Source organism: Sparus aurata, chromosome 6 (genome assembly GCF_900880675.1).
Source record: "Sparus aurata chromosome 6, fSpaAur1.1, whole genome shotgun sequence".
NCBI classification, from domain to species: domain Eukaryota; kingdom Metazoa; phylum Chordata; class Actinopteri; order Spariformes; family Sparidae; genus Sparus; species Sparus aurata.
The window spans coordinates 21,861,775-21,887,917 of NC_044192.1; the positions used below are offsets into that span (position 1 = coordinate 21,861,775).

The window sequence follows — 26,143 nt, forward strand, 5'->3', positions numbered from 1 at the left end:
CTTGGGTGGTTTTAGGAAAGACAGGCCTGCAAGGTATTTTATTTGGAATAGACTTTCTTACAATAGACTTTCTTACAGTACAAAACTTACAGTAGTTGAAGATCAAATTATGCAAATGCATAATTACATATGATACATTTAAAAAGGCTCTGCAATTATTTAAAGCAATTTCAGACCATTTACAGGAGTGGGGAGGTTAACAAACATGGTAAAACTGAAGGGAATAAACAGTGCAACAAGAGAAACACAAAATTCCACAAAAGTATAAGTTTTTTTTCTGTCTTGAAAGTTGGAGTAGACATTGTATTTGGTTGTCCTTGTGGCAAACACAGATGGCTGGAAGGTTTAGAGAACGGCATTGGTACCACATGCATAAGGTTTAGCACATTACTGTCTAGTGTTGCACATACAGTATGAATAAAAAATCTACACCCAAATTTGCCGAACTTGTGAAATGGAAAGGGGGCAAATGTTTTCATTTGATGCAAAGCTTAATATCCAGGAAGATTTACAAGTTTTGTAAGTTCTTTGGCTCCGAACAGTCTGTAATCAAAATCCTTTTTCATTTATTTAATCTATGGTCAACTTATTTAAAAAAAAAAAAAAGGTTCTGGTTTGGGTTTACTCTGTAGCTGTTGGTGACCCTAAAATTCAGAGATGATTAAAATGTGGAGCCATAAGTTATGTGCAGTATGTGCACCAAAGGATTAACAAACCAAGTTTTGTACATACAATTTGACAATTTTAACAGTTGAGAGAAAAAATGCAGAGAAGACATTACGCCAAAGGCACAATAGTAAAGTGTACTACACAGAAATCACACCTGGGCCTAGCACGGTGTTTCCTTAAACAAAATATACACATTTAAGTAAGATGTAATTGATCAAAGATTTTTTTACCCATGCAAACTGAGATGCACAATTTCAGTGAATGTCAATGACAACTTTGGTGTCGATTTACATCAAAGTCACAGTCAGTGTTTTGTAGATTAGGGTGCACGGAATTTCATTTCAAGATTCTGTCCCAACATGACGTAACAGTCTCTATTCTTATGTTAAGGCAAGTTAATCTAATTAATAAATTAAACCACAACTTTGGAAGAGAACAATTTTAACCTCATATGTAATTGTTTTTCTATACTGGTGAGATCATCATCACACACTGACTCACTTTAAAATCTCAGATAGATGTGCAAAGTCTTACCATCTACCAAAACATATGTGGATTCACTTCAAGAAACAATTCTAATGACAAAATTAAATTGAGGTACGCATTCACTATATTTGTTTCGAACGGGAACCCCAACATGATCTTCTCTGAATATTCTGTCAAAGTAAGTGGAGAAAGAAAAACCTTTTTAACATCTACAGGTTTTACTGACACCAATGAAAAGATAAATATTACCTCACAGCTTCTTCCTAATTCATACTGTATGTACAAATATATTCATTCACTTTAATATTTTGTAATTTTGCCACTATAACAGGGGAAAGTGCTTAACAGTAAGAAGTAGTGGTTCTTTGGCTCAGCCACGGGGGAACCATTATTTGGTGCTATACAGAACCACACTCATGGTGATCTACAAATAATATGAAAACCAAGTAATTTTCTTTTATTCCTCATCATAAAAACAGTACTTTGAGAACACATCTAGATCACTACTTAAAAATGTAAGATTCAACGAAGGATTGAATATATGACAGAACCAGGGAACCAATCACAACAATAAAATGACCATAAGTATCCATTCAAAAATTTTAAACGGTTCAGAGGTTTCTGTTCAGCCTGCAAAAGACTTGGTTGATGATGTTAAAATCTTTACATTTGTTAAATAAAATCAAATACCAGTTTGTTTAACAAAAGGGAAAATCTTGTTCAATAAGCAATTTTCTGCAAGTTAATTTCAACTGACGACTTTGAAAATTCAGTCCGACTGTCCCACACGTACCTTTATTATTTTACCATTATTTTTTCAAAATAAATTAGGAACTGATTTCTGTGCCCAATTTTGTACTCTAGACTTTAGACTACTCTGATATTAACTGGACAGTACATTTTATTGTGCTTAGTGTGTAAAGTCAAATATTAATGACTACTGCCTTGACATGTAAACAGACATAAACAGGAGCGGACTGTGTTGTATTAACTGACACATTTACTTACAAAACTAAATGAATGAAATAAACACCTTTTTTACTCTGCTGTGACACTGGTGACCTTGTGGACAGAAATTTGTTAAAAGAAAATTCAAATAAAACACATTTAAGGGGGATTTTGGACGGTAGTAAACTGCCAATCCACACCGCACTCATTCATGTCACAGCAGCATGTGCCGAACGTCAGGCACCTTCAGTCTTTGATAAATTAGCAGAATTTATGTCAATGAATTCATGAAAATCGATGCTCTCTTTAAGATTATGCAAAGCTATACACCAGAGACTTGACAGTGTCTGGGAAACAAACTTTTTTGTACTTCATGATCTCTAAAAAACACCAAGGATAATCTGAAGATATGACAGTTGGTAGTTCATGTCCTTCAGTCTGGTCATCAAGGTGTGATCAGGGTGAAGAAAGGCACAATACAATGAGATATAACACCAAAATCACTTTTAAATATAGCATGAATAAATTAGTGTTGGTTTGCAGTTTGATGGAAGGGTTAAACTGTTAAAAGCTTGTAAAGACCCTAACCTCTTCAGTAATCTCTAGATTGTGGCAGTGATACTCGTACTCCTTACATAGTGAGAAAAACATTCAATCATCAGTTTTTCTCACATTTTGACAGAAATGTGCAGGTCATTAATGTATTCCATAAAATAGTTTAATATAATCATAGTATTCTGGCAGGTATCAGTGCAACAAAAGCAGTCATAGGAAAGAAAAACAAAACATTTCATACGCTGCCACACACAGCATTCACACAAAGGCCTTCATTTTCCACTTTACTTCCAAGAAACACAGAGGCTCTCAAGATCTCCCTCTCTCACTCGCTCTCTCACACAGACACTCGCACACATACACACCATCCCCCGTTAAAAACAAAAGTGCAGTTCTAATTGATGGACAACCCCTCTAACAAATATCTTTGACTTGGACCTGGTGTCTGAGTTTGGCCTGCACGTCAGTTCTCATAAAAAACAGTCTATTTCTTGTAGCAGAATCAAGCCCACCTTGGAAAAACCTTAGCAGAACTGAAGGTTTGTTAGGGAATCGTGCTTTTAGGAAAATCCATTAAAAATTCTACTGATTCCATTGTGGATGAGCCTATAAACATCACATTAAGGTTTTTTTTAAAGTGCACAAGGAGGGAAAGTCAGATTTGTCTACCACAATTTGTGCATCAGGTTTGATTCCTGAATTTTGGATCAAGGCACATCTGTGGATGAAAAAGTGCATTGGCTCTTCATCTACTTAAGAATATATTTAATTAAAAGTGCATTTTAAAATGGATTCACCGTTAAAAGTGCATTGAAATCATAAGGATGACTATCATTAATTTTAGAAAAACACAGCATTCATGCTGGTACAACTTAACTGTACCAGCATGAATGGCAATGTGTGTTACTGAAATTAATGTACCTGTATGAAATATGTGTATGAGTCATCTGTCTCCCCTTCATCTTCTGCACAGACCAAACTCCACCAGGTCCTCATCTAAGTGTAAAAATGTCTCTAGGTAAAACAGGTTGTCCACCCTTCCTCCTTAGTCAAGGATGTGCTCTCCACGGACGATGTGTGAAGAAAATTCATAGCGGTCCTGGCTGCGGTGGCCACAGATGTTGCACTCAAAAGGCTGGCGAAACCCGTGGCAGCCCATGTGGATGGTAAACATGACGTGGTCCAGGAAAAGCACGCGGCAGTGCTCGCAACGGAACGAACGTACAGCTCGCCCCTCCCCGTCTACAACCCGAAAAGCCTCCCTGGATGTGGACGAGGGCGCTGTAGGTGAGCTAGGAGTTGGTGCGAGGACAGGAGGCGGGTGGGCTGAATGACTTCCATCCTCTCTTTCCACCTCCCTGTCTTTGGCATGGCTGGGACTGTGTCTGTCCCGACTCCTGTGGTGTGCAGCGGGAGGAGGTGCCGGGTGATGGTTGGAGTGGATAAGATGATGGCCGTTGTTGCTGTGCAGGGCCGGCGTTGGAGCAGTGCTGTTGCACGGCTCATCTGGCATGCTCTCCGTGTCCGTGGAGTCCTGGCAACCATTGCTCGGCGAGGGTGCGTGACTTCGCCCAGCAGGCAGATCTTCATGACCCTCTGCTGCCTCTCTTCCCCCTACACCTGCAGCTCCCAGCCCAGCTCCAGTCCCCGTACAATCCAGCCTCGGGCCTAGTGCGACAGTGGTGTGAATGGAGCTGTGGATGGGCCTGAGTTCTGACAAACATGATGGGTGAGTGGTAGGAAGGTGTAGAGGCCTCAGTGTGTCTGACACCCCTGCTCCTCCATTACCTGCTACACCGGCATATTCTCCTCGGAGACCAGTAAAGTGCGGGCCTTCCAGGTCCCCTGCGTGCATCTCCCTGTCTTTATCCAATCCAGCGCTAAGCTCATAAGGTGCATCTGCAAGGTTGAGGCGTATGTGCTTCTGTCCTGCAATAGAGATACACAATCTTATGATACTATTCTTTGAAACGTTGTGAAAGACGTCAAAACTACATTTTTGAAAGGGGCAGAAAATTAAATAAGGTAGGTGGCCTTCCAAGGCAATGATCAGCCAGTATATTGGATTCATCTGACTCCCATATCAGGTTGGAAGTTGTGATTTGATTTAAATTCATAATCAAGCTTTAATTTAATTTCCTTCCTAAAATGCGATGGATAAGATGTTTATTTAATATATATGTACAGGATTCAGTTATACCACCTAATCATGGTGGTCAAACTTTTACCTCCACACGGGGATGCGGGACAACAGAAAAAAATCCAGGTTGTGGAGTAAAAAAAATGAATTACAACTTGAATTACAGAGGCTTTGTGTTTTTATAAGGTTTACAACTGTTCAGCTGTTAATTGTTTAATTGTACAGTTAGCCTTGAGCTTGTATCCACTGTTGTATAGACAACGACAGTAAGTTTAGATACATAAAATTGTGCAAGCCGGAGGTCACATTTTTAGCACATAAAGATCAGTACTGTTGTATGTGGTTTCCAATCAATGCAATTGATGCTGCTTCACTTCATCTACCTGTCCACACTGAGACCGAATGCTCACCTACAAATTTTTGTGGTGTGGATCTCTTGCGTTTGGTGATGCTGTTGGCGAGCCGATCGATAAATGCCATCTTGTCTGAGGTGGGCTGCAGTAGAGAGTCTGGTATAAACTCTAGCTCTCTCATCTCCTCTCCTGCACAGAGCACAAACAAATTGTGATGTTATTTTTAGGGGTTGCTTATTACCCAGACAGCATTTATCCCAAATGTTTAAGGCGTAGGCTGGTTTTCAGTAGAATCTCAACCAATGGTGCGCTAAAAACTAAATAAGGGGTTGTGTGCATTAGTGTGTTAAGGAGGCAGACTACATTTCTACATTATACGCTACCACAACAACATATTGTGATTTAGGCTGTCTTATTGGAGATAATGTAGTTTACTTCTGACAAGTCATCTCCATAACTGCCAAAAACCATACCTGTATTCTGTGCACTGGATGGCTGCTGCGACTCCAGACTCTGTAAGTAGCTGTGGCAGCGCTCACGGTGCTCCTCCAGGGTGCTCTGCTGCTTGTAACTTCGGCCACAATAACTGCACTTGAATGGCTTTCCTACAGTTGGAGAGGAGACTGGGTACAAAGTGGAAAGATTGCATTATTATTGTCATTGTACACCATCATTAGGAAAATAACTCTTATCAGGCTTGAAACTTTTCTACCTGCATGAGTGCGAAGGTGGCCGGTGAGTGCATCTCGTCTTCGACAGGCGTAGCTGCAGAAGGGACATTTAAAGGGCTTCTCCCCTGAGTGCAGCTTGATGTGACGGAGCAGATTGCCCTTTTGAGTGAAGGAGGCGCCACACTGATTACACTGGAATGGTCGCTCACCTGGGGATGGATCAAACCTGTCAACCCACCTTTTTTATCTTCATCTATTGGCACTATGTAACATACTTGATACTTGGTACACCCTAGATGAGTCGTACTTACTAATGGCAGTGGCTACCACACAAGGTGCCAACTGCACATCAGGAGCAATTTTGGGGTTCGGTATCTTGCTCAAGGATACTTCGACCGGGATTCGAACCAGCGACCTTCCGATCACTAGTCCACCAGCTCTACCCACTGAGCTACAGCCACCCCTGCGTTTTCTCTTTGGTATGATTATTAATATTTTCTAATTGTTTTGGGGTCACATTTGTGGCATTATATGTTCAGAAAAATAATTGTATCACAATTTTCTGTTTCAATTATTAAACATTTACCAAACTCAAGACATGGTCTTTGTGTAATTTAATCTCTTTAACAAAAAGGAAACTGAACATATGTAATGACTTATCTGAACTACTGTTCAGTCACCTGTATGGCTGCGTTTGTGCACCATGAGGACATTAGGCCCAATGCAGATCATTCCACAGATGTCACACTTGAGCTTTCCATTTGGCATTCTGGTGGCTCCAGTCGGCATGATGTCAGGATTGGTGGGTTCCCTGTAGCCTCCAACAGCCTCAGACCCCTGCTCTGGACCTCCTTCCTCTACCCGCTCCCCTCTTTCATCTTCAGTACTGCGACCTGGGTCTTCATCACTGTACAGCTCCACTTTAATGGAGTTGGCTACAGAGGCACAAGATCAAACATAAAGATGGCCTTCAATAAGATAATCTGTTAACTAGTGTGTTGCCAAAGTAACATCAGAGTAAGCAAAGGATAACATATATTTACTTATGTGATTGGAGTATGGCTACCTCAATAACTAAATCTCATTTTAATACAATTAGATGTTCTGGGTGTAACTGGAATAATAAAATAGTCAAAGAAAACTGTTAACCTCTGGAAAGATTTTGACATACCACGGTAAAATTAGATATTACTATGACATTTCACTATGGCAACTGTGGTGCATATGCAGCGGTCCTAAGCTCCTTCAAACTTTGCTGCATTTTTGTTTTTAATCTGTGATTTTATTCACTTTATCACTGAAACACAGATTTTCTTTGACAGAAATACATTCGTCAGCACTGAAAAAGAGGCCAGGATTTTGGATTAAGAGCAGCAGTCTTTGAAACATTCACTGCCGACGGCATCTTTCAGCCATCCAACATGACTGACCAGAATGCCCCAAGGAGGAGAGGAAGAGAGTCGAGATATGAGTCATACTAAACTTGGATTTTAGGCTGCTCTTGTTTAATGTCTGGTCAAAGGGAAATGAAATGGAAAAAATGGGACCCAGGCTGGCCAAGCAATGGGAAAACAGAGACTGTGGTGCCCACATCTTAAAAAGAGACCCGTTTCCATCACAACAACCTGGATCAGGCTGTTACTGTGTTCCGAGCCGACAGAGTGCAGAACTACAACAGGACGAAGAGAGGTGGACTCTGTGTTTATGTCATTGATGCTTGGTGCTCAAACGCAGTCAAAGCGGACGAACAACTGTACCTGATATCAAACTCTAAATGTGAAGATGTCAATCTTATTATCATCATCACTATCTTGTTGCTGCTATTGACATTCACCAGATGCAAATCAAAAACAAGTGTGTCCCATTATATATGGGAAACTAGTCAAAAAGTCACTTTGGAGATAGTAAGATTATGGGATTTAATTAACCATCTGTTCCCTCAGATTCACACGTATTTTCTCACTGACCGCTGAGGGAGCGACTAGGAGAGGTCTCCTTGCTGTTCGGGGTGCTCACATTTGGGCCTCCAAGGGCCCCAGAAAACTCTCTTTCCATTGAAGAGTCTCCACTAGCTGCAACCAAACAGGAAAATAAAGCAAGCTCGGTCATTTGAATGACATGCCAACCTTTGAAGGTAAATATATATGCGATGAAATAAGACTCCTACCTGATATGTAGGACCGGCCATTGCATTCATCAACATCCATAGTAGTTGATGCTGAACACTGAAATGACAGTTATATCAGAGGCCAAGATCAGGAGAATTATCTTTCTCATGTGTTCATTCATAGCCCAACACTGCAACCCCCCTTGAATAAAGCAGAAAAGCATGCAGAAGTAACAGGTAGAGGACTAAAGGACTGAAAGATGAAACCACTGGCATTGCATAATAACAAATCAAGTTATGATATCACATTCTATGACAAAAAAACCCCAATTCAATGAACAAACACAAAAGCTAACGTGGATGTCAGCCAGCTGGCCTTTTCTTGTCGATGCAACATAAGAAGGTACATATAGTCTCAATTAACAGTAACACCAAAATAAGTATGGAGAAGCTTGGCTAATGTCGCTTGGCTAATCGTACAAGAAAGAGGTTAACTAGCAGCTAAGTTAGCGCCAACTCAAACCTTAACAGTCACAGATCAGCTGACTGGTTGACCCATGACAAGATCAATAAAGTAACGTTAGCTAACTGTTAAACTGCTCATGCCAAGCTAATCTAACGTTACATTTATCTGAGACAAATGGGTCTGAAATACAAATCGCAGCAGGGAAAGATGCGTTTACTTTGACGTTTACATAATCGTGGCGTTGAGGTAACCTAAGTTTACTGATCGGCCTTGGTGGCTAACGTTAGCTTACTGCATGTGATGGACATTACCGTTAGCCGAGTTAGCTAAACTCAACACTACAGCGTTACAACACTTTGCCATCATCGACAGCTTACTAAAAAGCATGGAGCAAAGTTATAGCTTAGTGATACGGGCGAATGCACAAAGTAGATTACGCTGACTTGTGACATTAATTAGCTGACGGACGCTAAGTTGAACATTCAAGTCTCTACGGCGTCTTGTTTGACGCTAGCATAACAAATCAACGTTAGCCTGAACTATCTTAGCTAGCTAGGCTCAACGGCCAATGTTGCCTAAACGGTTGCTATGGCAGCCACCGCCTCCCCAATGCTATGGCTAGCCAGCTAGTCGTTAGCTAGCTAGCTCTCCCTGAAGCATTGGAGCTGACATTTACAACACAACGCAGCCCAGACAGTCAAATATAGATGTGCGTCTAAAGTTATGTGGTTCTCTGAGTGGCAGTCGCATTACCTGTGCCTGTCAGGGCCGTTTCAGTGAGGTTATTCCGTATTTTCATCTGCCTGTTTATGACGGCAGCATCTTCCGGCAGCGTTTACCTCCAGCTCCAAACAATTTCCGGTTACATCCCAAATGTAGCTGTATGTCAGCCACCAGCAGCGAGTAGCCTCACATGAACCAGGAATCTGCATAAAAACCCTGGCAATTCTGCGGATCAGAGTGAATCTGTTCATTCAGCAGGCACACACACACTGACATTCCTAACACGAATATATACATATCTTATTATTATTATTATTATTATTATTTAAATTTGTGAAGCTTTTCTCTTACTGTTAATTTAGCCACAGGTCTCAATCTGTATTCTTGGTGCAGTGCACATCGTTGGTTCTTGTGATATGTAGGCTATGTAGATAGTTATAAAGATTTGAGGTTTAAAAGAAGGGAATTGGCGTTGTTTTTTATTTTTCTTATTCCACTGTCAATACTAAGTTTCTGTACCAGACAAAGCTTTGTAAAATAATATATACAGTATTTTTGAGTGCCTCGGACAGAATGTAGTCATATTTTTCAACCAAACCCTTTTTTTGTTATATGAATTAGCAAAACCTTTGAAAAGGCTGAATTGCAAAAAAACAAACAAATAAATCTTAAAAATGATTTACATCTGGCAGACGCTTTTGTCCAAAAAGCGACTTACAGCAGTTCGTACACTGATGGCGGTGGGTGCCATGCGTGGTGCCGACCAACACATCGGGAGTAGTTTGGGGTTCAGTATCTTGCCCAAGGACACTTCAACATGTAAGACCAGGGGAATCGAATCAGCAACCATTCCGATAACAAGACGCTGGCTCTCCCCCCTGAGCCACAGCCGCCCAAATTATTAATTTAGTCAGTAATTTCTGATCAAAGTGAGCAGTTTTAATACTTGGTGGTGTTGTGATTGGTATTCATAAATTATTAAGATTTCATACACAGCTGTTGCAATTGTGCATTCGCTGGAGGTGGACTGTGTGCCCCCGCCATGCTGGTGTTGCCTTTAGACTCAGACTCACAAAAGTCAGCACATATTTACTGCTGCCTGTTAAAAGAATAGACCCGATTATGTTACGGGGTCAAGCTCAGACGATCAAGTGGAGTGCAATCATCTTCATCCATATGTTCTTTATTTTTACAGATGATAATTAGGTGAATGTATTAACTAATTGAATGCATATTGTCCACTTAACCATTAAACACTACGGCAGTCGTCAGAAATGTGTCCAACGCCCTTAGCATCTGAGGCCTTTAAGGGCGCAGACAGTCTCCTTTGTTTTGTTTAATGAGGCCCATTTCGTTGTGCAGTTTGTAATGTGCCATGTGGTCATGTTTGAACATTTATGGAGTGTTTTATTCAACGGCCCATTTTTTTTTATTTTTTTTGCCTTATGGTTTGGCTTAAAAGCATGCATTCTTCATGGTTTCAAGTCTAGACTCATTTAGTTGGAGTATCTGATGTTAAGCATATGTGACTGAGAGCAAGACAGTAACATTAAGAGATGGGCACAAAGGATAAAGACAGAGAACTATGGGGTACTCATCTATCTATCTATAATATGTGTTTATCAGTCATGGGGACAGATGGCAGATGGGTGCAACAGCAGCAGACAGAGCTGTTTAAAGGATACATTCACCCAAAACATATCTAGTCATTATCAACTCACCCTCAAACCAATGGAAAGTTGTGAAAGGTTTCATAGTCAGCAAAACATTTATGGAGCTTCACAGCAAAACATCATTGCGGCACACTGCTAAACAACTGAAGTAGATAGATAGACAGATAGATAGACAGATAGACAGATAGATAGATAGATAGATAGACAGATAGATAGATAGATAGATAGATAGATAGATAGATAGATAGATAGATAGATAGATAGGTCCCTCTACTCTATTAATCCCAGAGGGGAAATAAAGTTATCATAGCAGCAGGTACATCCATGTACAAATACAATCAAACCAGGTAGGAATGATTTCCTGTGCCGTTCCTTTAGGCAGCTGGGTTGGATCAGTCTATTATTATTCTTAAGCTTGTTCAGGGTTTTGTGGAGGGGCTGAGAGACATTGTCCATGGTTGCCAGCAGTTTAGCCAGCATCCTGTCCTCCGCTACGTCCTCCACGGTGACAACAGACCCTGAGTTTATTCAGTCTGTGTGCGTCCTTCACTTTGTTGCCCGCACGCCAGGACACCACAGCGAAGAAGATGGTGCTGGCAACAACAGACTGGTAGAACATCTGGAGCATCCAGTTGCAGACATTGAAGGACCTGAGCCTCCTCAGGAAGTAAAGCCGGCTCAGGCCCTTCTTGTCGACTGCCTCTGTGTTTGTTGTCCATTCAAGTTTATTGTCAGGCACCACACCCAGGTATTTGTATGAGCTGGGGACTTGTTTAAAAAAAAAGAAGTAATACAGCTTGTACTGCTTAATACAAGCTTAAGGAAGCCTCAAGATCCCATGTTGTTTTGAAAAGAAGTTATTATCATCCTTTTTACATCATCTAAAGGGTGTCAATCAAAGCTCTTCAAATAAATTGGGGTCTTCCAAATCCTTCCATAATCGCACTAGGCAAACTCTATGAACCATTTTCTGAAATGTTTTGTGGACCACTTTGCCTTACTTTCCATCGGCATGCTGCTGAATACAAATGGTAGAATTTGTTATTTTTAAGTGAACGGTTGCTTTAACTTCCTAAACACTGATCCCAACTGCATCTTCTCAAACAGACTTTCCTGGATCAAAACAAACAAACAAAAATCTGTTCAGAGGAGGTTGTCACCTACCATCTGTCTAGGTTTTAAATCATAACATTTTATATTCACATGTCTCTGTTAATATCGTTCCTATACTGAAACAACAGAAACCCACACTTGTTATGATGGGAGACTGTGGAGTTTCACCGGTGTTTGCGGTCTGAAGGTGAGTCTGGAAAAGTCCAAAGAGGATGCCTGTCAGAAACATGCTGGGACGCACAAAGAGTGACCTCTGCTGTACAAATCGACCAGAATGCACGTCCATGTCAGTCCTGACGTGCCCGCTGGTTTTACGACGGTGTGCTTACACAATGACAGTTTCCGTGAGTTTGACTTGCAAATCGTAATCGCGTTGAACGAGCGCTCTTTCGTTTACAATTTCCGCCGAAACGGCTATTTCGTCATTTCGAACCATCGATCGATATTGATTACTGTGCCAGATCCAGGAAGCGAGTGTTTTTTTTTTAGGGAAGTACAAATTGTACTCGCCGTGCTTAAACTCTGAACTTCCAGCTCAAGGCCCACCGGAGAGCTCGAGCGGCAGCTCCGAAAAGTTTGTTGTTGTCACGTGACGTGAGACGAATGTGGCGATAAAAGTTTGTTTAGGTAGTAAAACTAGGTGGCGTACCACATTATCAAAACCTACCGGACACCGTTTTCACCACAATGCCTCAACCAAAACATCGAAAGATTGCTGTAATAGGTTACAGGTCTGTAGGTGAGTAAAGCACACGAGGTCGTGCACGGCTAATGTTGGTTAGCTAGCTGGCTAACAGGCTAACGTCCTGGCTTTGTTTTCCTCTTGAATGTATCCGACTGACACCACTAACACTAGATAACATTTGTTCGTGTTTCTGTGTGTTACGTGTGTTTACTGAGCAGTTGAGTACAAAAACGCCCCGAAATGACCGTCATCTTGCCGTGTAGCCACATCCATCTGTTAGTAGTTGTAACGTCTTCTGTTTACACAAAGTTAGCTCACCGGTGACGTCCTGGTGTTGTGCCAAGTGTTGTGTCGAAACTTTGAGCCTAGCATGCTGAACGGAACATGTATGTACCGTCCAGAATGTCAGGAAATCAGTCTGTAAACGATCTACCGTTTTAATATCAGTCGTTTGTCTTCTTAAATGAGCCTGTGTGGGCTCAATATGACCGCTCAGATTCTGGGACACAAGTACGACTTCCAGCTGTACTTGAGCATTAAAAATACGCTGTATTTCCACTGTACACGTTGTATTATACTTTGTCATGTAATTTATTGTTATATCAGCCTTTACCAGCAAAGCTACCCGAGTATATTTACTAAAGGCCACACGGTTTAATATCTGTCTAGATTAAAACAATGACCTCATAAACCACAACTGTTGATATTTGTGGGAGCAACACTTTAATGTATAGGTCCATATGAAGAGCACTTTTACTTAACGTGTCTATTTATGTCTCTTCTTTAGTCTTTATCATCTATTATGTCCTCTTGTATCCCACAATCTGACAGGTCTCAGATACCAACAAAATTATACCAATCAACATGTGAGACCCTGATAAATGAACCATCTTTGGTGCTGACTATCAAAATAAAGTCTGTGATTTAGTGTAATCAAAGCATCCACCGTGGTAATATACCTGAAATTCCTGATTATGTCAAATAAATTGAACGGATTATGCAGTGTCGTGTATTCCATGGCCATGTATTGTAAAACAGAGGATTGCTTGACAGGACAAGATCATTTTAATGTTGGCAGTCGTAGTATAACAACCGTGTCATGTTTCTTTTCCCTACGCAGGAAAATCATCTCTTACAATACAGTTTGTGGAAGGACAGTTTGTTGACTCCTATGACCCCACCATCGAAAACAGTATGTGCTGTTATTTTTTTAAAGATATATCCGAAAAGAGAATCATAGTAAATTTGTCTTGATGTTAAAAAATAATCTTTTGAAAAACTGGTTTTCTCCTTCTTCCTCTTCCCAGCATTTAACAAATTGGTCAGTGTGAATTGTCAAGACTTCAATCTTCAGCTGGTTGATACAGCTGGACAAGTAAGTTGTTCATCTAGCACCACATCTGTCACAAGAACTTAACTCTTGGTTGACAAATGTCTACTTAACTGAACGTTACTCTAGAAGCTGTAGTCTTGTATGTCTAACCCAATTTAATGTCGCGTTTGCTAACAGTCCTGCTGAGATATTATAATGCCATTTCCTCTGTCTGTAGGATGAGTACTCAATTTTTCACCAATCCCACTCAATGGACATCCATGGCTATGTCCTTGTCTATTCAGTGACTTCCATGAAAAGGTGAGTGGATGATTGAGTTTCATATCTGTATGAATAATGAGGGATTTGCTGTCAAAAGTCATAAAATGCTAGATTAGGCAGATAGCACTATATGTCTTACAATTTGTGCTAGCATTGGTTTAAAAGATACAGTTACAGAGTAAACATTATGTATACCAACAGTGTTATCTAGCGTCATATAAGGTTTATATGTAAGGTTCAGTTGTTGTTTTTTTTAATACTGGATCACACAAGAGTTAAATCAATTCTTGGCAATTGTTAAGTCAACTCGTCAACTCCACTGCGAGTGCATTGGCTTGTTGCTTTAACCAATTATGCAAAATTCTAGACTTTTACGATAGTGAGTAACATATAAGTTGGAGCTACATACTGACTACTCAGATCAGCACCTAAAATTACTCTTTCTCTTTTCAGTTTTGAAGTTGTGCAGGTTCTACATGACAAGCTGCTAGACATGGTCGGGAAGATTCAGTGAGTTTAGTTGAATCTTTACAATGAAATGCCTTCGAAATTTTCTATTTGTTTTTCCAAATGTGTTGGGTTTTTTTTAAACCAGGATATTTTTTCTTTTTAGGGTCCCAACTGTTCTTGTAGGGAACAAAAAAGATCTCCACATGGAAAGGTAATTACGATACAGCATGTTGCATATGTCAGACTTCGAACTCTATTTGTGTCCAAAAACATATTAAAATCTCATCAGTGAGTCACACTGTTGTTCTAGATTATATTTTTCTTCATTATAATCAACATTGAGCACTGCATTGTATTTATTTTGATCCTACGTGTACTTGTTAGCTGTCACACACACTCACTAGAGCACCGACTGTAGCTAAAAACTCCTGTTTCGGTAACATTTGCTCAGAATTGTAATGCCCAGCTGTTTGAACTTAGCCCTTTTCTTAAATAGAAGTACATTTGTTTGGCCCACTGAGTGTTGAATGGCTTAACCAGTAACTTTTGGGCTTTAAGAGCCACATAAGGCGGTCAGAAGATATTAAGAAAAGGAAACCACATTGTTGGTTTCGGATCTTTCATTGAATTTGCTGAAAACGGAAATAACTTTATCCTTATTAAAAGTACAGTAGTCTTGTCTTTGTCTCTCTCAAACTTTCTGTTACCACCCACTCAGTCCTTAAAAAGAGTGTTCCAAGTCAGTGCGTATGTGCAATACAAAAGGAGTTCTCAGTTTTCAATGTGTGGAGTTTGCATTACAATTTTCCCAGGGTTATCAAGGCCGAGGAGGGCAAGAAACTTGCTGATTCCTGGGGTGCTGCATTCATGGAGTCCTCAGCCAAGGAGAATGAGGTAATGATAGATGCCTCTTTTGAATGCCAACTCATGGGTGCAGTTCGATTATATAATTTCTGACACAGATTCACACTCTGATGACAATATTCTTGAAATGCAGACTGCGGTGGAGGTTTTCAAGCGGATCATTTTGGAGATGGAGAAAGCAGATGGAAATGCACCCCCAGAGGAGAAGAAGTGCGCTGTGATGTAAAAATGTATCCAGGACATCAGTAAGCTCATTTGCTGGAGACAGGAGGCACAACTTCACCAGCTTGCCAATCGAGACCTCACCGACACAAAGGCACTGCAGTGGAACTTTGTCTGCTCCATTGTGATACCAGGTTGATTTACATAGCAAGGCAACTGCCCAGACAGTTGATAAACTATTCCACTAATTGTAACCACAGGGAGAAGATTCTAAGAGCAAGGGTGATCTATGTTTTAGACAAAGACGCGCCACCATTGAACACTTATTGAAATGTAATCTGACTGGGCAAATTCTTGACTTTGAGTTCAACCAAATGCTCAGAAAACTAGGTTTGCCAGGTATATTGGTCCCAATGAATTGTATCAATCTTTACATGAACATATTATGCTGAGTACAACTTCTAAAGCTGATGTCTGAGACAACATTGGCTTACGTCTCATAACTCTTTGAGTAGTTTAATTAATGCACAGTGAGGGCTTGTCAACTATCTTTTTAAGAACTGGTATTTAGGCAGGTATTCTTTTTTTGACAATGATGGATAGTCACAGTACACATTGCTTTAAATGTGGTGTTAAAACATCAGTATTTCTCACAATTGGTGGGTTTCTTTGAACACCCTGGAATGAGATTTCACACAAGAAATTTCACTGTGGTTTCAATTCTTCTTGCTGTAATTTTTATCAACACCTCTTCAGGTACCTTTCACCAATGAACTCTTGAACTGTGTCTTGGCGATGGAGGAATCTTTTTGTACATCTAACAACTCACATTTTGCTAAGCAAAGTAGTCCTCTTCCATTGTTTCTACAATTTATTTTCTCCTTATGGACTGTAATAAAGATGTTTTCTTACAGACAACCCTCAGAGAAATTTAGTGTAGATATAAATAGATCTTTGGTATTTACCAATTATGGCCTTTTTATACAATATAAATAGAATCTTAGAAAGTGGTTTGACACTATTGGTTATATCTCGAGTGGTGCAGGTATGCTCTCCCTTTAATATCCTTAGTAGAGTATAAACGCGTTATAATTGTGAACATTGTTGAGTTGCAATTTATTTAATTGCATTTTAACACGGTGTAAGACGTTAAATGACTGAAGACCACAGAGTTAGCTTAGTCATTTTTGCGCTCATGGTTTTGATTTGATGGTTCACGCTGGCAATCTTTAATTACTTGTTTTCCTTAGATCCTGTAGCTTTGCAAAGACATGAAATAATGTGGATTTTCCCCCCTAATCCTCATGTTGTATCTATAGTGGGTATTTGTAAATTTTTATGAAGTGCTTTGCTGAGTAAGTAGCTGATTGATAGGTGAGTGATGATGGTCTAAGAGTAGCTGGTGATGCTGTGTCTTGTGCCTTACAGTTCTTCAAACTCCCTCATCTGCTTACCTTCATGACTCAAGGTGCTCTTAAAGGGTTTTTTTTTTTTTTCCTTCTGCTGACTTGATACAATGGTGCAGGTGGTGTTGTGCTCCTGGACACCGATACTCCCTTGTGGGTCAATGTTAATTCAGAAATCTTGCTGTAAACAGTTTTGTATATAAATAAATCTGTTACTCATTTGATGTGTCATTGTGCAGATTGGTTGCATTATTTGAGTAGCTAACGGTTGACTTAAAACATAAATATATACACTACTCAAAATTAATTGGGGATTTTGGGATGTGGGTTTATATGTGCATGAATATGCAATAAAAAATTAAATGCGTGGCATTCTTCTGTTGGGGCCCAAAAATATTTACAGAACAAATAAAAATTAGATATGTCACAGAATAAAAACAATCAAGTGAAACACTACAATATCCCTAACTAATTTTGAGTAGTGTATATAACATTACTGGAATTTCATTTGCACGCATTCAGAATTGAGATCGTAGTGCGGTAACACTACATGTTTTACGGTAACGACTGTACAGCCATTCAAGTTGCTCATCGCAAGTCGTAGCGGAAGAGCAGTGAGGCTTGGAGATCCTGCCATTTGTAAACGAACCCGGCTGCAGGAGGGGCGATACGGCGAATGGAATATGGAGTGTGTAAGTAACCTAGCCCACTTAAGCTTGTACAAAATGGTTAGCTTTCTAAAAAAGCCTTTCCACGTAAATTCACCAACTAACGTGACTTTCCGAAGAATGCTAACGATAGCAGCTAACTAGCTAAGTCTTTGTATAGCAAACAAAGCCCACAATAATGTTAAACAGCCATGAGGAAGCAATTCACGCCAGTGGCGAAGGTAACTGAGCAATCCTGCCCTTGTCTCGGTGTACATCGGTTGCTGAAATAAGACGGCAAACCATCTAATGCAACTAGGGTAACTGACATAAAAGCCGGAGCTGAAAAGGAAAGTCACCTCGACTGGCTGTTCAACGTCAACACAGTGACGTCTGATTAGCTTATTGCTAATTCCTAGCTCACGTTACTATTATCAGAGACTTTGTTATTCAGGCTTTGTTCAAAGGTGGTTTATTCCTTCTGCTCATAACGACATTGTCAGTTCGATAGCAAAAGCTTTGTAAAATTGCAGTGTCAGATGAACCATCTATTAAAACAATAGCTCTTCTATTACCTTTACTCAAGTAAACATTTGTGCTCTTCACTTTCTTACTTACGGTTAATGCTAACGCTAGGGCATAGTAAGTTGATGAGTAACTAGCTGACTACAATGTAATTTGACTCTGTCGCTACATCCCATAGAAGCAGTCATGGGTGATGAAGCAAAACATGCTTTGTCACATATGCCTGCCCTTGGTAAATAAAACCGCTTTAAATCCGCCTGAAGCATGTACATACAGTTTACAGATGTTCCCATCGACCACTTAACTTTACCTTTACCCGACCATTCTCAATATTAAAGGTGCAATATTTAAGAATTTGCCAGCTGTCGAACAAATAGGGTACAGTATAGCACAGAGTAACTGCTGACTGATACCACCTGTAGCTGCCATTAGCTAGTTAGCTCAGTTAGCTGTGCAGGTAGCAGTCTTGACCAGAGAAGTGTTGGGTGTTTACACTGCTGCCACGGGAACTGTGAACCAGGACAGGGCAGGCTAGTTACCATAGTGAGTTCAGTAGATATCTCTGTAGTACAATACATAGACATCGTAACATCAAAACAGTATTTTCTTAACATTTCATTGAAAAACATTTTTTAAGAACAATTTTATTCTTTTATGCCTTTAACTAGAAGTCTTATTGCATCTTCAACCTAAATATAACAGTTTAGATTTGAAACAGCAGATTTGACACATTCACCTCATCTTTTAAGTTGCCTGGACAAATTGAATCTTATTTGCCTTTATCTTTTTTTTTTTATTTCAGATTCCAGTAGCAATTGATGATCTTGAGGGCAAAAAAGACCCAGTCCTAGAGGGTAAAGAAATTCTGTAAATCTCATGAGACCAAAGAGACAGACATTGACATTTAAAAACAACCAAAAGGTGTCTTCAAAAGTGTTTCCTCTCATTCCTTCAGATCCAGAACACAACGTGTACACCAGGTTTATGAAGTCTCACCGGTGTTATGACCTTGTACCTACCAGCTCCAAATTGGTTGTCTTTGATACATCACTTCAGGTAAAAAAAACAACCAAAATGCTTTAAATCCTAAACGTTCTTTTTTAACCTATTGCATATGTAGTCTAGAATGAAACCTTTGGTGTAATTGATTTTACAGGTCAAGAAGGCATTTTTTGCTCTTGTATCTAATGGAGTAAGAGCAGCGCCTCTGTGGGACAGTAAGAAGCAATGCTTTGTTGGTAAGGGTCATTTTTATTCAGCACACTTTTACTCTTTTTAAGAAAAATTAATTCAGTCTACTTTATGCTGCTTTGGCATCTCCACAGGTATGCTGACCATCACAGACTTCATTAACATCCTTCATCGCTACTACAAATCTCCGTTGGTAAGATGGTGGAAACCAAATGGTTACTGTATACTAAGATGTTACTTAATGTGTCCTTGCTCATTTTCCATTTGTATCAAGAGCTTGATTTCTTTCTTTGTTCAATGTCAGCCCTTCCTCTCTTTCAGGTCCAGATATATGAATTGGAAGAACACAAAATTGAAACATGGAGAGGTGAGAATGTCTATGTATAATGTATTGATTGTAGGGCTGCAGCTATCGATTCTTTTTGTAATCGATTAATCTAGCACTTTATCGATCGATTAATCGAGTAATCGGATTTTTTTTTACCGCGTTTTTAAACAACCAAAACAAATAATGCATAACGAAAATGATGTGGCTGTAAAATGATCAAGCATTTCTCAAAAAAACAGAGGTATTCATTCCAACTCCAACATTTGGCTCCAAAACTAAGCCCATTTATTAAGTGCCAGTGCCACTAATTAAACAACAATACAGTTAAATCAACTTACTGTAAAACATGTAAAACTGTGAATACAAACTTAAATAGTAAAGGCCATTTGGCCTTGGTTTTGTTTTCTTAATACAACATTACAAAAAAAGGATTGCACCTTCTGCAAATTACCCACCTGAGAACAAAGAATGAATATAAAATATCAAGCCAAACAGGTACACAATGTGTACAATTTATAACAAATAAATGTAAATAAAAACAATTATAAACAAATAAAATAAATGAATTATAAATAAGACTTTTTCAGTCTTCAGTCCCCAAATCCATGATAACCACACTAACCCGCCAATCACAAGGAGGCAAATACACTGTGTGGGAAGACTAGGGTCCTACCTACTCCACATTATACGTGTCCTCCTGGAACCGAAAGTTATCCTGAACTGTCAGGAATCATTTCAGAGTGACACAGACACATTGGAATAGCCAGTGGAGGCGGTGTAATGCACTCAAACAAAGTTTATAATCACAAACAGCCAGTGTAGCACGTAATTCATGATCATGTCTGTATAAATTAATGTTTATTTTTGCTCTTCTTCGGCGGCTGTTTCAGTGAGTTTTGGGCGCAGAGTGATGAGACGTATACCGTTGAAATTTGTAGAGTCCCAGCTTTCATATGACATGCTGTATGTAGCGTTAGCATAAAGTAGCGTAATCGCTAACGCCGATTTTTCGGACATGCGCCATTAGCGTGTTTTTTCTACGTCCTCCTTTAGTTGCTTGGTGTCTGAATTGAGTTTCGATTAGGTGAATATGATTATCATGAGCGTTTAGGTGTGCTGCATTAATATGTTGCTACATGGTTAGCATGCTCTTACAGGGTGTATAATGCAACATGCGCAGCTCGGGTTGAAGAGGTTAAAAACATCAAAGCTAAACATCATATCTAGTCAAACCGCATCACATCACTACAAATACAGAGCTAAATTGTGCCAGCCAGCTAAATTCAACATGTATGACGCGCTGGTGTGCTTCCTGAACAACGGTCCGTGTGGAACAATCAGATCCCTGCGCGTATAGTGCGCGTCATAGGAATTTAACGAGGCTTCGAGGCAGAGTTTTTGCCTCGAGGAATTTTTATAATCGAGTTAATCGAGTAACTCGATGAATCGTTTCAGCCCTAATTGATTGTGATTTACTGCAGTATTCTTGAAGGTCTTAAACAATTTTATTTGTTCTTGTTTATAACAGAGCTGTACCTTCAAGATTCTTTCAAGCCACTGGTTAGCATATCGCCCAACGCAAGGTGAGCTCTTTTTAAATTAATGGTTGGTTTGCGGTCGGACCTCCAGACATTAAACTTTATTTGTTGGTAGCAAATTAAAATGACTTAAATACACAGATGTTGTATGCTGTGACATTCAGGAGGCATACTAGAGAGACATATCATGGTTTAGCCTGAGGCAATATCTCAGATGTCACTGATGAAGCACAAATCTTAACATACTAACATCTCAGGAATCCTGTTTGAAACTCTCCTCCACACTTTATTCTTTTGACCAGAGTTTGCAGATAGAAGCAGACATCACACAACCATCTGGGGATTAGCCATGGCTACAACCAGCTTTTCTGCAAATTTGTGATTGATATGAAGTTATCAAGATTTCATTTTCAAACCTAGTTTTGTCTGTTACCACATTATTTATAGTATGAATACTACACTTAACTTAAACTTGAAGATTTTACAATTCTTGCTGAGACCAACAGCTTACAAACTAACATTAGTAACTATGTCTTGTTGATTTTTCCTTTCAGTTTCTTTATTTAGCTGTCTTATCTCACAACATGCCTTGTCCAAAATAACTTGATTAATGTGTTCCTGTCTTAACTCCTCTGTGTCTCAGTTTGTATGATGCTGTCTCATCTCTGCTGAAGAATAAGATCCACAGACTGCCTGTAATCGACCCGCTGACAGGGAACACGCTCTATATTCTCACACACAAGAGGATTCTCAAGTTCCTGAAACTTTTTGTAAGTCACTTTAGCTTCTCTCCTCACTAACACTGATCTGCCATTGTTTTTCTCAGTATTGGAGTCTGTCAATAACAGTGCAGAGTAAAGCGAACAGTATTTGTCAAATGCATTTTACAAAGATGCAAATTTCCCTACAGTTTAAGTCAAGCTTGCACAACTTCTTGTTTTTGTTTTCAGATATCAGAGATGCCAAAACCCTCGTTCTTGAAGCAAACCTTAGAAGAACTGAACATTGGAACATTCCAGAACATAGCAGTGGTCCGTGCAGACACACCGCTGTACACAGCGCTGGGTATTTTCGTTGAGCAGCGAGTGTCAGCGCTCCCCGTTGTGGATGACAAAGGTATGTGGGCTGGTTGAAATGACATCCTTGTTGATTTTTCCATTATTGACCAGAGCCTCTTGAGTTTGTTTATTTATATGCTGAGGTGCTGCCTCTCTTTTACAGGTCGAGTGGTGGATATATACTCAAAATTTGATGTTATAGTAAGTTGATATCTGTCAGTGTCTTCTCACTGTATTTTTATTGATTTTTTTTTGCAAGTGAATAGGAGTAACTTTCGATACCCACCCTTAGTTGAGAGATAGATCTACCTGAATTTTGGTACATGAATCACATGGCTGTATTTCTTTTGAAAGACATTTTTGAGGTGTTTATTAAGAGTAAGCATTATTAACTTGAATGCCTGTGTTAACACAGAACCTGGCAGCGGAGAAGACGTACAACAACCTGGATGTGACTGTGACCAAAGCCTTGCAGCATCGCTCTCAGTACTTTGAAGGAGTGCTGACCTGCAACAGACACGAGACCCTGGAGGCCATCATCAACAGACTGGTGGAGGCTGAGGTGAGACCTGGATGTCGTAATGTGTCACCAAGTAGCTTTCTTTGTGGCCTATATCATATGATAAACACTGTCGGACATGATCCTCCACACTTTATAAATCTTACTTTTCAAATCAAGCTCCTAAAGCGAGGGTCACATTAAACACTACCTTAAAATTAGCCGAGGCTACAACCAGATTTACTCTAACTTTGCTTTCAAAAGAAAGTAATTGAGAACATAATGAAGTCAAAAGGATGTTTCTACCCTTTAGTGTGTCATCACTACACTATATAACTATAAGAAAAGCCACATTGTATCTTGTTATTGACACAACTGTATGTGTGTGTGATTGAATCAATTCTTCTGGCCTTGGTAGAAATACTGTTTTGCAGGGGTAAAAGTAACATTTGTGGTGCTCCTGTGTGTCTTTTTAGGTGCACAGACTGGTCGTAGTGGATGAACAGGATGTGGTGAAGGGAATTGTCTCCCTGTCAGATATTCTCCAGGCGCTAGTGCTAACTGATGGAGATGAGGGTAAGTAAAGTTGTGTTTCTTTCATAGATTTTTGGACCTTACAATTAAATTAAGCATTTCAGTCGTTGAAGCTGTGTAATCATTCACACATTTTCCTAAATATATTTATGATGAACCTGTAGTAATGATTTCATTTTTCTGTCCACAGGCACAGCTTGAGAAAACTACTCAAACAAGGAAAGGCCACACAGTTTTAGGTGGAGGTCGGAGCTAAGGGGGAAAGAGAACATGCAGGGGAATTGAGACAGTATATCGAAGTGTCATCTATCTCCTGTCACAAGCTTTTCTATACTCACACATGAATACTTCTCCCTCTCTCTGCAAAAATATGAAATCATAGCAAAACTGCAGTAAAATAGCACAGGATAAACAGAGGATAAACTGAGGTAAATTGAGCCAAATTCCAAGCCACAGGAGCGATGTGAAAGCACAAGAGACCTCTGAAGAGGACAATTAATCGTGACTTTGATTACAAATGTATTCCTGATGATATAAATCAATGAATCTGTTTCCAGCTAAAGGGAAACCGATTAATCTGTATTGCCTTTTGTTGGCATCATTTCATTTCTACAATAAAAAGGTAAATCAAGATGCACATAAAGCCTAAATAAGGGTTAATGTGAATACTGTAACTGTCAGAGCAACATTCGGTGTGTTGTTGTTTTGGCACGTTATGACATTTGACTGAGCTCTGTTCTTTGTTAATTTCAGTAGAATGATGTTAACCAGCTTAAATGATCTTAATATTCATTATTCAGCTAGTTTGATTACTTCAAAGCAGGTGGAGGGTTGATTCGTATGTCATTTTTTACCTTTCAGTACAGATTGATGGACGAGGTTATGGTTACTGAAGTATTTATAAATGTATGTATGCATCGTACATACAGTTTATAAAAACAAGCTACATGCTGGCTATGTGTGAAGATTGTAAAAATTATTTAGCCTAATTTATCATTCAAACATTAGACAGTTTTAATTTGAATTGATTTCCCAGATGTAAAATGAGAGGCCTGGTCACAGTCTGACTAAATTTTCAAAAAGCCAGGAATGGAGGAAAAAGTAGCTCTGGATACATCTTAAGCCACATTACAGTGAACTTAAAAACGTATATATGTCAATTTGTCAATAATTGAATCGCATTGCCACAGTGAACAGTGTGGGAAGAATTCAAGGGCTCAGGTTTTAATCTGTTGTGTAGCCACAGAGCTAAGTAGCAAACCTGGAAGAGCACTTTAGGCTAAGACAACCTCATTAAAGTCTAGAGCAGCGACCAAGAATCTGCTGTTAGAGACAAACGTTAATTGTCACAAGCTCTGGATATTTATGGCTTTTATGTTTGACATCTTGTCTTATGTTATCATGTATAACAAAATGTTTAATGGATTGTACATTTTACTTTAAAGACACCGTTTTCCATTTGTTCTGTTACCCACACTTTGGGTTTTGGCATTATTAACAAAAAGGGATTTGCTTACTTCATCAAAGCTTCATAATCACCAAAAAAGTGGTCTAAATGGTCAAGTTAAAGTGACAACAGACAACTTTTCCCCAAGTGGAACTATTGTTGGTGCCTCTGTTGCAAAGACAATGCTGCCTGTTTTTCTCAGAATTGCAACAACCAACAACACAAGACAAAACGTGTGTTCATTAATGTAGTTTCTAATGGAGACATGAAAGAAGACAGGAATAGTGACAGGCTGCCAGCCTTCATTTTCCCGGGAGAGTCCGTCCCCGGTGGCAGAAAGAATGGCATAGTGAAAGCGAGGTGTGTAGGAGGATAAATTAAAACAAAAAACTTGTGTATTGCCACTATAACAATTCAAATCTTTGTGGCGTTCTTGCTCTGATGTATATGTTTTTGGTGTGTTTTGTTAATGTCATTTAGAGTCAGTCGTCTTAAAGGTATATCAGACTGTTTCCATCATTGTGTTTCGGGGACTTTATCAGAATCACTAACTACCAGCATTTCCTTCCACTTTCATGAGATTGGTCAGGAACATGCCACACTTCCTGTTTTGGTATGTATAGAATTGAGTGTGTACAACTGTATGTAAATGCACAGGTTTTGTACTAATCTACATCGAGATTATAATTTAAAGGATGAGCAATAAAGGTTCTTTGAGTTTCTTTTAAATGGTGTAATTGTTCAATGCTTACATCTGATAAAGTGGGTTACACTGAGACTTTACCTAAATTCAATCTTTATTATTATCTTTGGGCAGCGACATAAGCAGTAAACACTGACATCACCTGGTATGTTTCTAAGGTGAACATGTAAGCAAACAGTTGCTTATTTACATAACCAGCAGACATGTAGTAAGATCAGCATTCATTTAAGGTCTTCTTGTGTCCACCTGATCAATTTAAGTCCAATGCTCACTCTTCATTGAGCTCTGTTTTTGATATAACAGGAATAACAAAATACAGGAAAATAAAAACAGTTAATACTGTATGATTGAGATTGAAAGCTACAAGTTTAATATGAACCTTATATATCTTTAACAGTATTTCCGAAAACATTTCAGAGGTCTTAAACCCATACTTGTTAGTTGTCTTTTCAGAAAGTCAAAGACATATCGAAGTTCAACACTCTTCAGCTGCAAATGCTCCATTATGTTCAACGGTTAGTTGCTAACTTTGTCTGCTGATCAGTGTAAGACTAGTAGCATAGACTGTGGTTTTTAGAGCAGAACGTTAAGAACGCAGTGAGAGCGAA

The 26,143-nt window shown here is 39.4% G+C and overlaps 3 protein-coding genes across 9 annotated transcripts; 2 read left to right on the forward strand and 1 right to left on the reverse strand.

Moving 5' to 3' along the window:
- Positions 1–6: 6 nt before the first annotated feature.
- On the reverse strand, positions 7–9,401 carry LOC115583123 (zinc finger protein Eos). 6 transcript variants are annotated; one of them, XM_030419585.1, is made up of 9 exons: positions 9,149–9,401; positions 7,990–8,047; positions 7,790–7,894; positions 6,503–6,757; positions 5,864–6,031; positions 5,625–5,774; positions 5,209–5,340; positions 4,447–4,587; positions 7–4,326 (listed from the first exon to the last, which is right to left on the reverse strand). In XM_030419585.1, the coding sequence occupies exons 2-9, from the start codon at positions 8,027–8,029 to the stop codon at positions 3,704–3,706; spliced, it is 1,614 nt and encodes a 537-aa protein (XP_030275445.1). In that variant the 5' UTR covers positions 8,030–8,047; positions 9,149–9,401; the 3' UTR covers positions 7–3,703. The 6 variants fall into 6 exon arrangements, with proteins under 6 accessions (XP_030275445.1, XP_030275444.1, XP_030275442.1 ...); XM_030419584.1 differs by having other exon boundaries at positions 7–4,371; XM_030419582.1 differs by having other exon boundaries at positions 7–4,587.
- Positions 9,402–12,185: 2,784 nt separating this feature from the next.
- Positions 12,186–17,289, forward strand: rhebl1 (Ras homolog, mTORC1 binding like 1). Its single transcript, XM_030419589.1, has 8 exons — positions 12,186–12,643; positions 13,710–13,781; positions 13,897–13,964; positions 14,140–14,222; positions 14,637–14,693; positions 14,797–14,844; positions 15,446–15,527; positions 15,631–17,289. Exons 1-8 carry the CDS (start codon positions 12,592–12,594, stop codon positions 15,721–15,723), a joined length of 555 nt encoding a protein of 184 aa, XP_030275449.1. The 5' UTR covers positions 12,186–12,591; the 3' UTR covers positions 15,724–17,289.
- A 380-nt stretch (positions 17,290–17,669) lies between these two features.
- Positions 17,670–25,561, forward strand: prkag1 (protein kinase, AMP-activated, gamma 1 non-catalytic subunit). Of its 2 annotated transcripts, none has more exons than XM_030421036.1 (13): positions 17,670–17,757; positions 19,040–19,091; positions 19,172–19,293; positions 19,394–19,475; positions 19,563–19,621; positions 19,750–19,795; positions 21,285–21,339; positions 21,938–22,064; positions 22,245–22,410; positions 22,516–22,553; positions 22,768–22,914; positions 23,328–23,427; positions 23,576–25,561. In XM_030421036.1, the coding sequence occupies exons 1-13, from the start codon at positions 17,749–17,751 to the stop codon at positions 23,584–23,586; spliced, it is 1,014 nt and encodes a 337-aa protein (XP_030276896.1). In that variant the 5' UTR covers positions 17,670–17,748; the 3' UTR covers positions 23,587–25,561. The 2 variants fall into 2 exon arrangements, with proteins under 2 accessions (XP_030276896.1, XP_030276897.1); XM_030421037.1 differs by having other exon boundaries at positions 19,193–19,293.
- Positions 25,562–26,143: the final 582 nt, after the last annotated feature.

Excerpts from the sequence above, each read along its gene's own strand:
- LOC115583123 (XM_030419582.1), bottom strand. The coding sequence starts at position 8,029 with ATGGATGTTGATGAATGCAATGGCCGGTCCTACATATCAG. Across the intron at positions 6,032-6,502 it reads GCACAAACGCAGCCATACAG|GTGAGCGACCATTCCAGTGT; the intron begins GTGACTGAACAG and ends ATCCATCCCCAG. Across the intron at positions 5,341-5,624 it reads ATCCAGTGCACAGAATACAG|GAGAGGAGATGAGAGAGCTA; the intron begins GTATGGTTTTTG and ends TGCTCTGTGCAG.
- rhebl1 (XM_030419589.1), top strand. The coding sequence starts at position 12,592 with ATGCCTCAACCAAAACATCGAAAGATTGCTGTAATAGGTTACAGGTCT. Across the intron at positions 12,644-13,709 it reads AATAGGTTACAGGTCTGTAG|GAAAATCATCTCTTACAATA; the intron begins GTGAGTAAAGCA and ends TTCCCTACGCAG. Across the intron at positions 14,223-14,636 it reads TCAGTGACTTCCATGAAAAG|TTTTGAAGTTGTGCAGGTTC; the intron begins GTGAGTGGATGA and ends TTCTCTTTTCAG.
- prkag1 (XM_030421036.1), top strand. Across the intron at positions 19,476-19,562 it reads TAAGAAGCAATGCTTTGTTG|GTATGCTGACCATCACAGAC; the intron begins GTAAGGGTCATT and ends GCATCTCCACAG. Across the intron at positions 22,554-22,767 it reads ACTCAAAATTTGATGTTATA|AACCTGGCAGCGGAGAAGAC; the intron begins GTAAGTTGATAT and ends GTGTTAACACAG.